This window comes from Mirounga angustirostris, unplaced genomic scaffold, assembly GCF_029215605.1.
Source record: "Mirounga angustirostris isolate CCGP_5_RB_7025 unplaced genomic scaffold, mMirAng1.0.hap1 SCAF_1, whole genome shotgun sequence".
NCBI classification, from domain to species: domain Eukaryota; kingdom Metazoa; phylum Chordata; class Mammalia; order Carnivora; family Phocidae; genus Mirounga; species Mirounga angustirostris.
The window spans coordinates 190,498,939-190,517,217 of record NW_026991709.1 but is presented as its reverse complement, the minus strand read 5'-3'; the positions used below and the strand labels follow the sequence as shown (position 1 = coordinate 190,517,217).

Below are 18,279 nucleotides of genomic sequence, written 5' to 3'. Positions count from 1 at the left end.
CAGATCCAAGTTTTATATACCCAGAGATTTTTCTGTCAGCAGTCAGCATTTTTTATAAGCATTTCTCAAAGTTAGCATGCAGAGCAGAGGTACACTAATCCTTGTAACAAACTAGATGACTGAGATAAGTTACATTTTAAATGCTTTGTATCTGGCTATAAAGTATTTCTTTTGGATTTGTCTAAGTTGTTTTATTTTTAAAAGCCTTTCATGGGTGATGTTTTTGATAGAATTTCTTTTCTGTATTGAAAATAACAGTTGCTAGAGATAGCCAATTACCAGGTATTATAAGTCTTAGTATTTCAGATATTTCACCTAATGCAAAATGTAATCATAGGTTGCATGTGCTTTCTGTTTAAACCCTCACTCAACTAGCAGTCATTGTATGTTTACAGAGGCCTTAGGGTAGAAGTAGAAAGAATACTAATAGGTAAAACAGATGGTTGCAAATCCAGGTTCCACAACTAACTAGCTATATGCCCTCAGGCAACTTACTCTTTAAACTTCAGTTTCCTCATTTGTAAAATGGAATTGACAATATTTAACTTGGGAATTTAATGAAATGTTGCTTATAAAGCAAGAAGCATTATTCTGGTATTTGACAAATGTTAATTCTCATTTCCCTTCTTGCTTTCTTTCCAACTAATGGTTCCATTGGTGTTAGGAAGTGGTCTGTGGCCAGTATGTTTGTTTTGCCCATCCATCATTATGTGTTCTCAGAGATACAGTGAAAATACTCACGTTGTTTTAGACTTTCCAGTTTGGGAACAGTTTTGGTATTGATGTTGGTAGCTATTCTTCTGTTTCCTTCTATATATTATTGGTATGTATCTTAATGATTAAGTACTGCATAGAAAATCAACCAGTAAGGATTTTTTTTTTTAATTTTTTTTTTAAGATTTTATTTATTTGATAGAGACACAGCGAGAGAGGGAACACAAGCAGGGGGAGTGGGAGAGGGAGAAGCAGGCTTCCCGCCGAGTAGGGAGCCCGATGTGGGGCTCAATCCCAGGACCCTGGGATCATGACCTGAGCTGAAGGCAGACGCTTAACGACTGAGCCACCCAGGCGCCCCAAGGACTTTTTAATACTAGAAAGTTGGGTGCCACTTCATAGGTAAAGAATGGATGTTTTGAAAAGGAGGAGATACTCTACCTCTCATTTGTTGTGTCCTGTGTTTCATTCTTGAATAGATTTGGTTTGCCTCCATATAACAGTTATAATTTCAGGACATAACAATGATAGGCCATGATTTGACTTGTCTTCTTATTCAAAATAGATTCTTGCCTTCAAATATCTCTTTTTGGAGCACCTACTATGTACTATGTACTGTACACTGTTCTCTGCAATGAGGATATAGCAGTCAACAAAACAGACAAAAATCCCTGCCCTCGTGGTACTTATATTCTAGTAAGATCTTAATGGAAGATTTGGTCCCACCTTTAATTTTACCTTTCTGGCTAATACTCTAAATATAAAATAAAAGTTCCTCCTAAGCCAGAAGAATCCTTTTGAGAACATATTCTTCTTGGTTTACCTCAATATCTTGATAAAATTGCCAAGAATATTAAAATCAGAAGAGAGTCATTTTTTTATTCTCTGAGAATGGTTCCTTTTCCATCTATGTATAGATTAGATGTATTAGCCTGGCTTGTTTGAGACTGTAACTTTGTGATTAAAACTAGAACATTCAGAAATGTCTGATTATAGCACACTGAATGCGCCAGAGGTCACAGATTGGATTCCCATGGGTCTCCATGGTCAGTGACTTCACTTCTAATCTAAGCTCTGTGTCTCTCAGCAGTTGGCCTTTGACTAGAAATGGCAGTGAAAAAAAGAAGCAAAAGGCTTCTTGTAATCTATCACCTACTTCAAATTATAGGGATGTTCTTAATGAAATAGCCATAAGAAGTTATATTTTAATATTGTATTAAATATATTTTAATATTAATTAATGGTTTTAGATACGTTTCTGATTACTTTCAAAATGGAAAATATCTCTTGATTTAGTTGGTTATAAAACAATATATATTAACAATTTTCAAAAATGTATGACAATATGAAGTTAGTAAATATCTGCCATGTCCCCACCTCCAGAAATGACAATTGGTATCTCTGTTGTGGATCCTTCCAGACTTGAGTAAATATGCACAGCTGAAAATTCATAGCTAAATATATACCTATTTTCAGTCTAAATGGGATCACGTTATACATACTGTTCTTTAACAACCTTTATTTTTACTCAATAGTAAGAAATATATCTCAAGTATTTTCCATTCCATAATGAACAATGCTGCAGTGAACATCCTTATATATACTATATGTAGTCTGTTTTTCCTTTGGAAAAGTACTAGAAGTGGATATGCATATTTAAATTTTTGATGTGTGTTACACAAACAACAGCCATAAATTATAAAAAATAATCATATACTCAATGAATTTATAATCTAAAGAAATAAGATACATAAATACACATAGAATGATATAAAATAGAACATGATTAATTACAAAATCATAGGACACAGAGAAGATACAATAAAAAGGAGCAGCATGCTGGAGAAATGAAGACCCCCTTAGAGGTGAAGGGGCTTAAGCTGTATCTCACAGATTGAATAGGTCAAGTAGAGAGAATGGTCATTGAGTTTAGTGAAATACCAACTCAAGCAAAGAATTGGAGATCATAGTGAGCCAGCATTTCTCAGCCCTGTAAAGAGGCTAGCCTGACTGAAACGGAGCTCATGTGTGAATTAATTCAGGGACCAAATTATAGCTAAATCCTGGGATGTAAAGTTTGGCTGAGCCTTGTGGAGAATGGGGAGATGCTGTAGGATTTTGGTCAGAGAAATGACCATCTCTGTAAACGCTATTCTAATGCATGCCATAATACACACAGGTGTGCAATTGTAGATAAGGATCAACAGCCTAATTAATTGTCAGTCATCTTTAATAAATTGTTGGGCTAATAGTTAGGATATTTGAGAGCAACTTGTTGAAAACAAGGCCTACGATGTCTTCATTGGCTAGGCAGCGCACCACTTGCAAATAATCCCAAAACTTTTTTTGAGTCTTTCTCAATGTGGTTCAGGTACAGTTATATTTTTTTAAGTTAAAAAAGGTTGTAATTTTCTTGTTTTAAATGTCATTTTTATAACAGTTGTGATTTTAGAGTTTTATATAAATATAAATATTACTAAGTATAACTATTGCTAAGGCAACCTAGCTAGTGTTTTTATATAAGAGAGCCATTTCCTTGCATCATCTTCATACAGTGTCCACATTGTCTTGGAATTTTGCTATATTTGTTGCAGTTCTCTGAATACTTTAGCAAAGCTTGCTTCATTTTTGTTTCTGGTTGGCCAGTGGACAGCCTTGACAAAAGCCCCAGCCCTCTGCACAGCAGACATGATCCACATTATAATTTAGTATGAGCCACGTGTAATAACCAGCATTCCATTTTGGACTAGAGTGGTGAAGAAGTAAGAGACTCAGTGACCTCAGTTAATTTTAAAAGTATTTTGCATATCAGTAGATTTAGAGCACTCAAAGCCTAAAGCAGTTTTATTGATATAGTTGTAATGAGATTCTACTTTCATTTTTTTCTTGGTAGCAAATCAGGCAAGAGCAAAAGAATCTGATTTGTCAGATACTCTGAGTCCAAGCAAGGAAAAAAGTAGTGACGACACTACAGGTGAGTTGTAACCGAATATTTGCAAATCTTACGGATGTTACTGTTATTGGCTGAGCAGTTTAAATATACAGGTTAATGTGGGTGGAGATTAAAAGTTTGTGTTGGGGGGGGGGAAGCAGTCTCCATTTTCTAAGTTAACTCCCTTGAATCTTGGATATATTGTTAAAATTACTTTCAACTATCCAGGTACGATAGCTGTATAAGTTTCAGTTGTTTATTTTGATAGTGATAGCTTGAGGATGGAGCTAACTACTGTTTGTAATTATCTTTTTTGCCCCCTGCAGACGCCCAAATGGATGAGCAAGACCTAAATGAACCTCTTGCTAAAGTGTCCCTATTAAAAGGTACTTTAACATGTTTTTATGACATTTTAAGCCAAGACATCAGATTCACCCTTTGCCACATGTATAATGTGAAGTTTTAAATTTAGTTAAGAGATTAAGACAGGTTCTCTAAAGTAGCAGGAATTAAAATTTAAAATGTTGGTGTTGGTGCCAGTGCTTCAGACAAAAATATTTAAATTGTAAAATAATTTGGATCAATCAAGGTTATAGAAGGGCAAATTGGTAAGTGGTAGAACATGAAATGCAGCTATGATTTTTTTTGTGTTTACCTTGAAATCTCTGATAGAAGCACATTACCACTTTTTTTTTTTTTAAGATTTTATTTATTTGACAGAGAGAGAGATAGCAAGAGCAGGAACACAAGCAGGGGGAGTGGGAGAGGGAGAAGCAGGCTTCCTGCCGAGCAGGGAGCCCGATGTGGGACTCGATCCCAGGACCCTGGGATCATGACCTGAGCCGAAGGCAGACGCTTAACAACTGAGCCACCCAGGCGCCCCCACATTACCACTTTTAACATAAATTAGAAAAAAGTGAAAATTCTCATATTCTTAAAAGAACTGCGTGTTTATTCTGTTGTAATATGGTAGCAGTTGTAAATTTCCTCATTTTCTAGTCCTCCTCATCCTCCAGTAAATATCCCCAGGTTCTTAGGACACTCTTCTAGAAATAGGTAGGGCTAAGATAAGCAGTGCGTGTAATAAACTTTTACTTGTATCGCTTCTAAATGAGAACTACATTTATTACTTGGTATTTACTTGTTGAGACTGAAATGGGTAGTAAATAAATCAGCATTTATAGAAGTGTTTTTAAAATAAAGTACATTGGATGGCTTATTGATAAATTTGTGATTGTCAGCATTTAGTCTCTTTTCTGTTGCCTTTTGTACACAAGGTAAGTTGACATAAAAGTTCAGCCCAGTGGTTGAACATGTTGTTAGCAGTGGAATAACACCAGGCAACTGTCTAGAATCAGCAAAAACAACCTATGGAAGTTTCTCTATGTAGAGATGCCTATGCTTCTGGCTGGGCTTTTAAGGAATCTCTTAGTCCAGACCCCGGGTTTTGGATTATGTAAGAAGGAAGCCTTAGTTTCACCCTGCATGGCCCTGCTGCTGGCCTACTTGTCAATGATGGGAATTGGGGGAGAATCCCAGATTCTCTTAGAGGTTCTTCGTCTGGGCATCTTGGCCTTCTCTTCTCCCCATGGAAACTGAAGCTTACATGGCTCTTTGAGCCACCTTTGACTGAATTCCATTACTAAGGGAAGCACTGAGCATTACTGGCCCAGGCAGCACAATTGTCACCCTGTCTTTAAGTATGATCATGGTTTCCAGCACTTTTCTAGCACTCTTACTGATCTGCACTCTTCCCAGGTGACTTTTGGCGTTGATGAGGCATGCTTTTTTTCTAGTATTTTAATAGTAAGTCTAAGTTAATGTTTGCATAGTCCAGAAATCTCATCTTGGAGCATTTCTGATTCTTCTCAGAAATGCAATATGTTACTGTTTAAAATGTTACTGATGCTGAAAAACTGTCAGAACCCCTGGGCCTTTGTGGGAACATAGAGAAACAAGAGGGGAGGTGAATGAGTAATGAGCACCTGTCATTCAAAGTTAGCTGTTTTAATGGTCTTTCTTACTGTAGAAATCTCCCAGAAATCTTCTCATCAGCCAAGTTCAGATTGATTTATAAGTAACATTTATGCTTGTGTTAATTATATTCAACTGTTATTAGTGCTCTTGTGATTTTATATGTCAGTCTGTTTTGGATTTTACTTTTATCCCATTGCTTACCACAATAGCAGATGTTCAGTAAAACTCAGTTATTTGTTGAATGAATTAATAATAGACCTCTTACATCAAAGTTATAAAACCATAAGAGTATTAGGAAAGTAACACACTCTATGGGGCGCCTGGGTGGCTCAGTTGTTAAGCGTCTGCCCTCGGCTTGGGTCATGATCCCAGGGTCCTGGGATCGAGCCCCACATCGGGCTCCCTGCTCCACGGGAAGCCTGCTTCTCCCTCTCCTACTCCCCCTGCTTGTGTTCCCTCTCTCGCTGTGTCTCTCTCTGTCAAATAAATAAAAATCTTAAAAAAAAAAGAAAAGAAAAGAAAAGTAACACACTCTAGCCAAGAAGCTAAAAGTCAAAGAGCTCTGGGTTCAATCCTGGCTCTGCCATTTATTTATAATTTGCCCTTGGGCAAATTGCTTAACACCTCTATGCTTCAGTTTTTTTTTTCATTTGTCATATTGGGGCCTATTGTGAGGATTAAATGAAATAAAGCATGTAGATCACTTACTGCACATAACATGTTATGCATCATAATGAACACCCTGCTAATAATAATGATGTTGGTAATTGATAAAAGCAGACCTATCCGTTAAAGAGTAGCTTTTCATTAATTAAATAAAATCGTGGAGTTTAAAAAATATATTTCCTACTACATCTTTTAGGGAAAAGCAGTTGTTGGTGGTGGATCTTTTCCGATTAATAATGTATTTGTTTGTTTACTCTGACAGATACCAGGGAAAACTTTTTAATCCTTGAGTCCCACAGGAAGGCTAAATTACTATAAAAGTGCCCTTGCTATAGGCTGAGGAGTCAGACTCAAGGAAAAGGGAATGAGAGGGGGAGTTGTGGGAGGAAAAAAGACTAGAAAATATGGGGTGCCTGTGGAAGGAGAGTGGATGGAAGGATGCTGCTAGTGATTGCTTGGTTGGTGAAAATGGGTCAGAGTTTTCCTAACCTTACTTGAAGTTAAGGTGACAAAAACAAAAATGGAACCCTAAAACCTTCCTTACATTTCTATATGATTGCAACTTTTGTTAGTGAAGTAGTATCTTTACCAACACCCCTTAAAAGATTTTGCAGCTTGGGGCGCCTGGGTGGCTCAGTCGTTAAGCATCTGCCTTCGGCTCAGGTCATGATCCCAGGGTCCTGGGATTGGGCCCTGCATCAGGCTCCCTGCTTGGCAGGAAGCCTGCTGCTCCCACTCCCGCTCCCCCTGCTTGTGTTCCCTCTCTCTCTGTGTCTCTGTCAAATAAATAAATAAAATCTTAAAAAAAAAAAAAGAAAAAGAAAAACGATTTTGCAGCTTGATTTTAAGAACAGGCTGTTAAGTCAGTCAGTGATTAGATATAAAGAAAAATCACCCATTAGAAACAGGAATATTTTAGGGGCACCTCGGTGGTTCAGTGGGTTATACGTCTACCTCCGGCTCAGGTCATGATCCTGGGGTCCTGGGATCTAGCCCCACATCGGGCTCCCTGCTCAGCAGTGAGTCTGCTTCTCCTCTTCTTCTCCCTCTGTAATCTCTCTCGCTCTCACTCTCTCTCAAATAAATAAATAAAATCTCAAAAAAAAAAAGGCATATTTTAGAAGAGTCTCCAAGAAACAGTCACCATAGCCTTAAATGGTTATTTTTCTAGTGTTTTTCTTTTCTTTTTTTCTTTTTTTTTTTTTTAAAGATTTTATTTGAGAGAGAGATGGAGCATGAGCATGAGCAGGGGGGAGGAGGCCGAGGGAGAGGGAGAAGCAGGCTCCCCACTGAGCAGGGAGCCTGATCTGGGGCTCGATCCCAGGACCCCAGGATCATGACCTGAGTCGAAGGCAGACGTTTAACCGACTGAGCCACTCAGGGGCCCTGTTTTTCTTTTGTAAGAATTGTATAAATTCTTAAAAATAATATATTCACTGGCACTTACTAGAAACACTTGGGTTGTGGTTGATTGTGTGTGGTTATGCACTGTAATCTCTATAATTAGGTTCAGTAGGCTGATAGAACTTTTCTCTTACATGAAGAATATCAATTGTTCGCCACAGTGTTAACCTTGAGAGTTGTAGAAAGTAGCACCTTTATTTTCCTCATTTAAACCTTGTGCCTGACTTCTTGAACCCCTATTTTTAAATTTTATTTTCCCTTTTAAAAAACAGCCAATCTGGGGCGCCTGGGTGGCTCAGTTGTTAAGCGTCTGCCTTCGGCTCCGGTCATGATCCCAGGGTCCTGGGATCGAGCCCCGCATCAGGCTCCCTGCTCAGTGGGAAGTCCACTTCTCCCTCTCCCACTCCCCCTGCTTGTGTTCCCTCTCTCGCTGTGTCTCTCTCTGTCAAATAAATAAATAAAATCTTAAAAAAAAAAAAAAAAAAAACAGCCAATCTTTGGGGCACCTGGGTGGCTCAGTCGTTAAGCATCTGCCTTCGGCTCAGGTCATGATCCCAGGGTCCTGGGATCAAGCCCCGCATCGGGCTCCCTGCTCGGCGGGAGGCCTGCTTCTCCCTCTCCCACTGCCCCCTGCTTGTGTTCCCTCTCTCACTGCGTCTCTCTCTGTCAATAAATAAATAAAATCTTAAAAAACAAAAACAACCAATCTTTATTTAGAATTACAGTGTGCTACTTTTCATGTTAGTCATCTAGGATTAGGAAAAGAATCTGAAATAGATTAAATATGCACCATGAGATATAAATAAAATGATGATAGCAGTAGTATCTTTTTCCTGAAATATTAGTTATGTTCAATTAATGCTATTTTTGAAGGAGAATCAAAGATGTGGCTTGAACCACAGGCTTTTATATGCTTAATCATTTCCCCAAAAAAGGTAAAAAAGAAAACTGGAGTTCAGTCCAAGTAGTACCTAATGCAAATTTGCTCTATTTAAGGAACTGTGGCAGGGACGCCTGTGGTTTCAAACTCTGATAAGACTCTCCTTGGGGTTTGAGGAGTTTCTAGTCAGATGGGTGATAGGAGAGGTATAGATAGGAAGCTGCTTTGTGGTTGTTGCCATGAGGAGTTCAAGAAAGGAGAAAGAATGTCCGGTTTTTATGTTTCCTTTTGTTTATCTTGGAAGATGGGCAGGAAAGGCAATTTGAGCCTCATGAAAGAAGTATCATTTGAGATGACCCGGAAAGTGTGTCATACCACATACGGCCTATTTAGTGACAAACAATCCTGAATCTGGTTGAGAATCTAGATCCAACTGCCAACTTGCAGGATGTGTAAAGAACTAGAGACATATTCTAAATGAAAGTGGTGGGGATACAACAGCAAAATCCAAAAAGTGGAGAATTTTGTAGAGCACACAAAAGTAAATTGCAAGGGGGGTGCCTGGGTGGCTCAGTCAGTTAAGCGGCTGCCTTCTGCTCAGGTCATGATCCTGGGGTCCTGGGATCGAGCCCCACATCCGGCTCCCTGCTTAGCGGAGAGCCTGCTTCTCCCTCTCCCTCTGCCTGCCACTCTGCCTACTTCTGCTCTCTCTATCTCTGTCAAATAAATAAATAAAATCTTTAAAAAAAAAAAAGTAAATTGCAAGGTTTGTGAGAAAAAAGGAAGGAGGATGGGGAAACCTCTATCAATTAGAAGAGACTTAAAAGATGTTTCAACTAAATGCAATGTGTGAACCTTGTTTGGGACTTCATTCACACAATCCAGCTCTAAAAGAGTTTAAGATGGTGGGAAAATTTTAATACTGACTAGATACTTGATATTAAGGAATTGCTCGTGATTTGCAATGTGAAAATAGCATAGCATTACAGTTATTTATTTTTTTTGTTTTTCTTATCTTTTAGAGATCATCTAGATATAGATAGATTTTTTAAGTAGGTAGGATTATAAGAAGATCGAGATACATTCTTAGAAAAAGGAAATATTAAAAACCACAAGCTTAGATAATATTGGTTGTGTTTGACAAGTATGATGAAAGTCTGTTCACATAATCATTTGAGTGTTTTGTAGGTTGGGGTGACTCTTTTGGCAGAATTCTGTAGCTTCTGAGTGCAGAAATGATATGGTCAGACCTGTATTTTGGGGGTGATTTGTCGGATGAACTGGAATGAGTAGAGGCTGGAAGTAAGGCAACCAATTAGGAGGCTTAGGTAATCATTGAGAGTCTGAGCTAATAAGATGACTGCTGTGAAAATTTAAACAGAAGAACAAAATCCAGTTTGGGTCCCTGTTGTTCTGTTCTTTATCGTCTTTCCTTTGGTAATCTTATCTCAAATCCATAGGCCTAAGGAACTGAATATGAGAGATAAATGGAAGTTAAATATAATTCCAGCCTTTGACGTGGAGTTACTGAAAGGATGGTAGTGTTACTAACAAAAATCGTATTTCTGGAAGAATGGGTGTCCTGGTGGGGAAAGTGATGGTTTAAGTTTGGCACACTGTTGAACAGGAAGGGTGACTTGACCATAGGTTCTGGTTTGCCTGGAACCATTTATGTCCATTGTCCCAGCACAATTATTAAAAGCACTTTCTTTCACATTCAAAGGTGTCCTGGTTTTGTATTGTCATCCTAGGGACCAGAGATGCAGTTGGAGATGCAGGACAGAAAGTAGGACTAGAAAGTCATTTTCATTTATTTCTAAGACATTTACTGACCCAGGAGATACAGAGATAAGACACAGGAGGAAGCTGCAGTCTTCTGGAGAAAGGAGATATGTGGATAGTGTAGTTAAGTGTTTTAATGGGTGTGGTAGAAACTTCGGAGAGCACAGCTAACTTCCTGGCTAGGGGCAGGGATGGGGTAGAGCAGTAGTCAGGATGGCTTCCCAAATGGGGTGTTTAAAGATAAATGAGAGTATGCCAAGAAGGGAGAGGGAGCCATGCATTTCTTTAAAATACTACTTAAATTTATAAGTAGGAATAATGTTTAAAGTCGGAATAGCATCAGGGAGCCATGCATTTGTTTAAAATACTACTTACATTTGTAAGTAGGAATAATGTTTAAAGTCGGAATAGCATCTGTCAGGGAGGAAGTGTACAAGAACACAAGTGTGGGGCGCCTGGGTGGCTCAGTTGGTTAAGCAACTGCCTTCGGCTCGGGTCATGATCCTGGAGTCCCGGGATCGAGTCCCGCATCGGGCTCCCTGCTCGGCAGGGAGTCTGCTTCTCCCTCTCCCGCTCCCCCCTCTTGTGCTCTTTCTCTCTCTCACTCTCTCTCTCAAATAAATAAATAAAATCTTTAAAAAAAAAAAAAGAAAAAAGAACACAAGTGTGATGGAGCACAGACTGTGTGGGACAAATGTGATGAAAGATAAGACTTGGTCAGACAGAAGGCAGTAACATGTTTGGGAATTCTGTGCATAAGGGTAACAATGATAGCAGGAGGAATTTATGGAGAAAGAAAAGGACAGTGGGGTGGATAGAGGAGCCAACAAAAGAACCAGTTGTCAAGAACCTGGCTGGTCAGAAGGAATGGCAAAGGGGTGAGAATCGACAGTTAAAGGCTGCTGCCAAAGTTAAATTCATAGTTAGGGTGCCACCTAGAACTATCTCACATGACTGCATATACCTATGATGGAAAAATGGTCCTTCTCCTCTGTGATGGTTATTCTCACCAACCAAGCCTGCAACTACCAGACCTTCCAAAGGGAGGAGTGGTCGTAGTAGCCTGCCTCAGACAGATCACTTCTTTTTTTTTTTTTTAAAGATTTTATTTATTTATTTGAGACAGAGAGAATGAGAGGGAGGAGGGTCAGAGGGAGAAGCAGACTCCCTGCCGAGCAGGGAGCCCGATGTGGGACTCCAGGATCATGACCTGAGCCGAAGGCAGTCGCTTAACCAACTGAGCCACCCAGGCGCCCGGGATCACTTCTTTTTTTAAAAAAATAATAAATTAAATTCATTTAGCCAACATATAGTTCATCATTCATTTCAGATGTAGAGTTCAGTAATTCATCAATTGCATATAACACCCAGTGCTAATCACATCACATGCCCTCAGACAGATCACTTCTGTTAGTTGATGAGGTAACATACATGGCTACAATCAACCTTCAGCAAACATGCAGGTGTAAAATAAAACAGGAAGAAGTGCTTTGATTTGGCCCTTTTCCAAATGGTTCAGAGTATCTCAACCATGTTTAGAGCAAAGGTCAGAATTTACGTTAAACCTCTAGTCACTTTTCTGAAGAAGTAATGACACGAAATTCAATTTAGGGTATCTTGTAGGAGGGTGCCTGGGTGGCTCAGTCGTTAAGCGTCTGCCTTCAGCTCAGGTCATGATCCCAGGGTCCTGGGATTGAGCCCCACATCGGGCTCCCTACTCGGCGGGAAGCCTGCTTCTCCCTCTCCCACTCCCCCTGCTTGTGTTCCCTCTCTCGCTGTGTCTCTCTCTGTCAAATAAATAAATAAAATCTTAAAAAAAAAAAAAAAAAAAAGAGTTTAGCCTTATTCTGAGAAAAGCTGGCCCGTGGCCGAGACTGTATACACTAGGCAGTTGTAAGGATACAGCATTTATGTTAAAGATAAAACAGATTCTGTTCATCTTAACAGCTTATCATGGTTCCTAAAAACCATTTATTTCTGTGTGACTTGCACATCTAAATAAAATGGATTTAGCTCAGAAAGGCTTTTACTTATCTTCATCTAAACACTTTCCACCAGTACTCATCACAACACTTTTCCCAAGATTGTGAAGTAGATTGATATAGAGATTCCCTTCCCATGACAAAAGTGAGCACCATGAGAGTAGACCCAAGCCATAGTAAAGTAATGCATTTTCCCACATAGCCATATGAAATACAGTGTGCCAACCTTAGCACAAAAGGATTTGCTCATCGGTCTTGGATAAAAAAATTAGCACTTGGTTTTCTGAAAAGAGGATCTGCACACTAACTACTTGATTAGTTTGAATAGTAATTGTGTGTATTAAATTTAATTTATAAAGATTTTTGGCCAGTATCTTCATTTCTATGATCAAACACTATGTAGAGTTTGTGTGTGTCCATTATTTGATTTATGGCATCTTATTTGCTCTAATTAAAATGCTGATCCTTTTTATTATGTGGTACAAAGAACTAATTTGCAAATAGTAAATCCCTATGTTATCACAATTTATTAATGCCTAGATTATATTTTGTTTCCTGAAGCATAATTACTTACCATAAAATCTGTTCCATTGTTTTTAGTTTAAAAAGCAAGTATTAGTTTTGCTTCATAACATGACTGATCAAGGGAATTGTTCTGCTGAAGAATTGTCTGCTTTCATAGACCTTAAAGGCGGATTATATATGATTCTTCATTTATAAAAGGATCCCCTTCCTCAAAATAAAATAGTTCTGTAGTTATTGTATTAATTCATTTATGATTATTATGTTTATTTTTTAAATCTACACATTTTAGATGCAAATCTTTGGTTATCTTGTTTATTAATCACATAGTTAAGTGCTCACTGTATGTCTAGCATTGTATTAGATGGAGTATAGTGTGTCCCATGTAGTATGGAACATAAGTGTGAAACATATATGCTTTTAACATTTGTTACTAAAAAGAAATCAATGATAGGAGTTCTCTTATTTCTGGAGAAGAAGTAAGAGTTGGTTGTTAGGAAAGCATGCTAATTAAAGCTAATTTCTATCATATAACTAAGAAGTTACTATGATTTATGGGAAAGACAGTTGGGCTAGAGTGAGAATTCTAGTCCTATCTCTACCACTTTCCAGATGTGTAAGCCATTTCAGATCTTTGAACCTTTGTTTCTTCATTTATCAAATGAAAAGAGTAAGCCTTCCAAAATTCTGTGTATCTATATGGGTTCATGCTCCTTTTAAAAATAAAGCTAAATGCTATTGAACAATTAGAGAACTTGCAAAGAGCTTACTGGTTTGCTTGGGTTTGACTATCAAGCTCTAGAAATCAGGCAAGAGACCAATGTGTGCTGCTGGGAGTTAGATGCAGTCGGGGTTAGATGCAGAGACTTCAGCCTGGGCTTTAAAGGATGGGCAGGCTTGGAGGAGTAAAGGAGATGGCCTGAGCAAAGATACATGAGGAAAGTACTCTGGTGACTACTACAGAGCTACTAAGGAGACTAATAGGAATTGAGTGTATTAGTGAGTGAAATATTAGTGAAAATAAGTAATGACTGGATTATGGAGAACCTTAAAAAGTCAGATAAAGATGTCTGCACCTGTCATAAGAGGGAGTCAAGATAGGTTCTTTATTATTTTTTTAATTCAATTAGCCAGTATATAGGACGTCATTAGTTTCAGATGTAGTGTTCAGCAATTCATCAGTTGCATGTAACACCCAGTGCTCATTTAGATCAGTTCTTGATCTGAGTTAAGAGAATTGCTTTAGTATTCCAATATAGGATAGAATGCAGAAGGGCAGGCTAGGTTAAGGGCAAGACTTTGGACAGAAATGATTGGGGCTTATTCTAAGATTGTGACATTGGGATTGGTAATTTCAAGAGACCTTTTTTAATTATGAAAAATTTCAAACACAAGAAAATTTGAAGAGTACCAAAAACACTCATATATGCCTACCACCTAGATTCAACTATTGTTAGTATTTTACCATATTTTCTTTATTTATATGTGTACGTACGTAGAAATTTTGCTTTTAAGTTTTTATTTTGATACAATTTCAGACTTAAAGTTGCAAGAATAGAACAGAGAATCCCATATACTCTTCATCTAGATTCTCCAAATGTTAACCTTTCACTCCATTTGCTGTTACTATTTTACAGAATTTCATTTATCCATTTCCCTCTCCCTCCTCCATGTGCCTTCCTCTCTCTCCCTGAACCATTGAGTGTAAATTGCAGACCTGATAGCCTTTACTCCTGAATACTTAAGTGTATATTTTCTGTTTCTCTTCAATAGCCACCATACAACTCTCAGGGTTAGGAAAGTAACAGTAATGTATTACATTATCACATCCACAGACCTCATTCCCATCTTGTCAGTTGTCTCAATAATGTCTTCTATAAAAGAAAAATAATGTCATTATAAAAGAAAATCTTGAGTCATACAGTGTATTCACTTGTCACATGTCTTTGGTCTCCTTTAATCTGGAACTGTTTCTCAGTTCTTTGTTTATCATGATATTGACATTTTTGAAGAGCACAGTTATTTTGTAAAATGTCCCTCAGTAATAATATTGGACATCATATCAGGAGGCAACTGATGTTGAATTGTTCTGTCACTGGTAATGTTAACTCTGTATAAATATCCTGTTACTTCTCAAATTTTATCTAGTGTTAGCATCTATGGAGGATTCTTGCTTGAATCAGTTATTACTATAATAGTTGCCAAATAGTGATTTCCTAATTCTATCATTCCCTCTACATTTGTTAGCTGGCCTTCTACCATTAGGAAGGGTTTTCTTGTGCCCTCCCTCCCTCATTCCCTTCCTTCTTTCTTTCCTTCCTTATCTATATCATTGTGAATTCATGGATTTATGTGTTATTCAGTGGATTATAACCTTTCACTATCATTATTTATTTTGATGCCCACATTCTCCCACATTTGGCCAGTGGGAGCCCCTTGTATCTTTTCAACATGAACCATTCTTTTAGCCCTTTGTTACTTTCTGACACAAAAGGTGTTCTACATTCATTTTGTGCTTTCCCACCCTTAGTTAGCACTGAAATCAACAATTTCTCCAAAGAGCTCTAGTTCTTTTTTAGTGGAGAATAGTATTTAGAAACCAAGATCTGAGTATTTGGTGTGCTTATTACTTCTAGGCCCACTCAGTAGACATTTAAGAAATAGATGTACACATATACTTATGCCCATACATATATGTGTATCTATATACAGAATCTCACATACCTATATTTAATTTCTACATCTGCATTTGTCTATACATTCAGATCTATTAGAGTTCATACTCTAATCCTACCCTACACCACAGGATTAATTCTGTCTTCCCTATTTCCATATAGTTAATTCTGTTCTCCAACAGTAAGAAACCTATCTCTCTTTATCTACAATATATTTATTTATTTGATCACTTTTAGAATACACAAAAAGCAGTTTCAGAGCTACTAACCAGTGCTTCTGTGGAAAACAGGTCTACATATAGATTTTTTTTTTCTTGGTTATCAAATTATTAGCCTGGAACAGTAGTTCTCAACATGGAGCAGTTTTACCCCCAGAGGGACATTTGGCAATATATGGAAACATTTTGGTTGTTACAACTCAGAGGGAGTGCTGCTGGCATCTAGTAGGTAGGGACCAGGGAAACTTCTAAACATGCTGCAATCCACAGGACAGCCCCCAGAACAAAGAATTATTCAGCCCCAAATGTCAAAAGTGCCAAGGTTAAAAAAACACAAATATACTACTAAGAAATTATCTATTGAAGGATGTTATGTATGTATGTTTTGGTTTTTTTGCTAAACCGCTTGAAAATAAGACGTAGGCATCATGACACTTACTTCCTAAATACTCCTGATAATAAGGACATAATGACAAATCCAGAGGTGGGCAGCTAGGACTTTTGCAGACTCCAATGTGTGGTGTTGGAAGAGAAGTTTTGTAGTTGCTGTGACAGTTCTCCTGCCACTGGAAAATCTCTCTCTCTCTCTCTTTACATGCCTCCCCCCTTACCAAGAGACCATTTGAAGGAAGAATTGATAGGTTGACTAGAATAAATGAAACCAGAGTCAAATTTACTTTTTCCTGCAGGAAAAAGTTGGATATAGTCTGAGTATGAAAATATGTGTATGTAACACCTAAGACCTGCTGTGATCATATTGTGAAATTTTATTCTTAGCTCTTTCTTTTAAAGATTTTTTTTTTTTTTTTAAGATTTTATTTATTTGAGGGCACCTGGGTGGCTCAGATGGTTAAGCGTCTGCCTTTTGCTCAGGTCATGATCCCAGGGTCCTGAGATCGAGTCCCGCATCGGGCTCCCTGCTCCTTGGGAGCCTGCTTCTCCCTCTGCCTCTCTCTCTCTATACCTCTCATGAATAAATAAATAAAATCTTTTTTTAAAAAAGATTTTATTTATTTGAGAGAGAGAAAGGGAAAGAGAGCATGAGTTGGGGGAAGGGGAGAGGGAGAGAATCTCAATCCGACTCCTCACTGAGCCTGGAGCCCGTGACAGGCTCAGTCTCACAACCCTGAGATCATGACCTGAGCCAAAATGAGGAGTTGGACGCTTAACTGATTGTGCCATTCAGGCACCCTTAAAGATTTTATTTTTAAGTAATCTCTATACCCAACATGGGGCTTGAATTTACAACCCCAAGATCAAGAGTCACGTGCTCTACCAACTGAACCAGGCGCCCCTCTTAGCTCTTTTGTAATAAAGTTGTTATGCCTGAGCTACTTGTAAACCAAAGTAATAGTCAAATAGAATACACTAGAAGAATATGGCCTAACTGATGATATATTTATTTCAGGCAGTGTTCAATAGCAGAAGATATTAATACAGTGAAAGATGAGGGGAGTTACAAGAGAGTAAAGAAAGACATTAGGGGAGGGGGCATATTTGAGATGTAATGTTGGATCTAATTTATTTAGGTCACATTATTTAATAATTGAGCAAATATTTGTTATGTGTTTAGTGTTGGAGAAATACTGATGACGAAGTGAGCATGGTAGAGATTTCAGCCTGGTTTTTATTTTGTTCTCCACAAGGGGGAAATAACGCTAAAACACTTTTTCCTGAAGAAAAGTTTGTGTTTGTTTTTCCATTTCCAGTTAAGTTCCAAGTGAATTTTTTTCTAACTTGTTATCAAGCAATTTCAAAATTGATGAAGAAGAATGCCGTATGCCCATTTTACTGAACGTCAAGGCTTACATAAGCTCTACATGAGTGAAATGTATAATTAGTATTTATTAATATATATTTAATAATACCATTGCCATGAATTACTAATATATATTTAGCTGTACTTGTGTTCTTTCTCCAGGGTAAAATGACTAAAATGCTTAATATAATTTGCTTCTAAATTTTATTTAACTCAGTTGTGCTGTGTTCTTTAACTATGCATGTCTAAACATGAAAGAGATGGCTAATATTTGGTTGCAGAGATTATAGTGTGATACTAACTCTTGCTTTTAAAATAAACGTATTTTTGTCAGATGACTTGCAGGGTGCACAGTCAGAAATTGAGGCAAAACAAGAAATTCAGCATCTTCGCAAGGAATTGATTGAAGCCCAGGAACTAGCTAGAGCGAGTAAACAAAAATGCTTTGAACTTCAAGGTGAGATCAAGATTACATTGATTCTTTAGGGGATGCGGAAACAATGTGACATAACTGAGTCCAGAGGCATAGTATCTTGTTCCAGATCCACAACTTTATTAGCTATGTGATCTTGGAACATTCACTTACCCTCTCTGAACATATGTTTCAGACAATATAGTGGGGAGAGTTACAGTTGCTCTACTTCCTTCACCTTGTTGATGTGAGTGAAGATCAAGAAGGACCTGTACCAGTGAAAGATCTTAACAGTTAATTACATATTAAGTGCAACAAAAGGAAAAAACAATGTATTTCAATTTCTAAGTTTTAGT

The 18,279-nt window shown here is 37.9% G+C and overlaps 1 protein-coding gene across 42 annotated transcripts in view; it reads left to right on the top strand.

Annotated features, from left to right (window-relative positions):
- SLMAP (sarcolemma associated protein) overlaps positions 1-18,279 on the top strand; it is a 171,629-nt gene that overhangs the window by 128,518 nt on the left and 24,832 nt on the right. For 32 of the 42 annotated variants that reach the window (XM_064594733.1, XM_064594826.1, XM_064594776.1 and 29 more), the window contains 3 exons: positions 3,608-3,688; positions 3,973-4,032; positions 17,846-17,968. In XM_064594733.1, coding sequence (XP_064450803.1) covers positions 3,608-3,688; positions 3,973-4,032; positions 17,846-17,968 — 264 coding nt within the window. The remainder of the gene's footprint in view (positions 1-3,607; positions 3,689-3,972; positions 4,033-17,845; positions 17,969-18,279) is intronic. The other 10 variants (XM_064594862.1, XM_045862104.2, XM_045862124.2 and 7 more) reach the window with 1 other exon arrangement.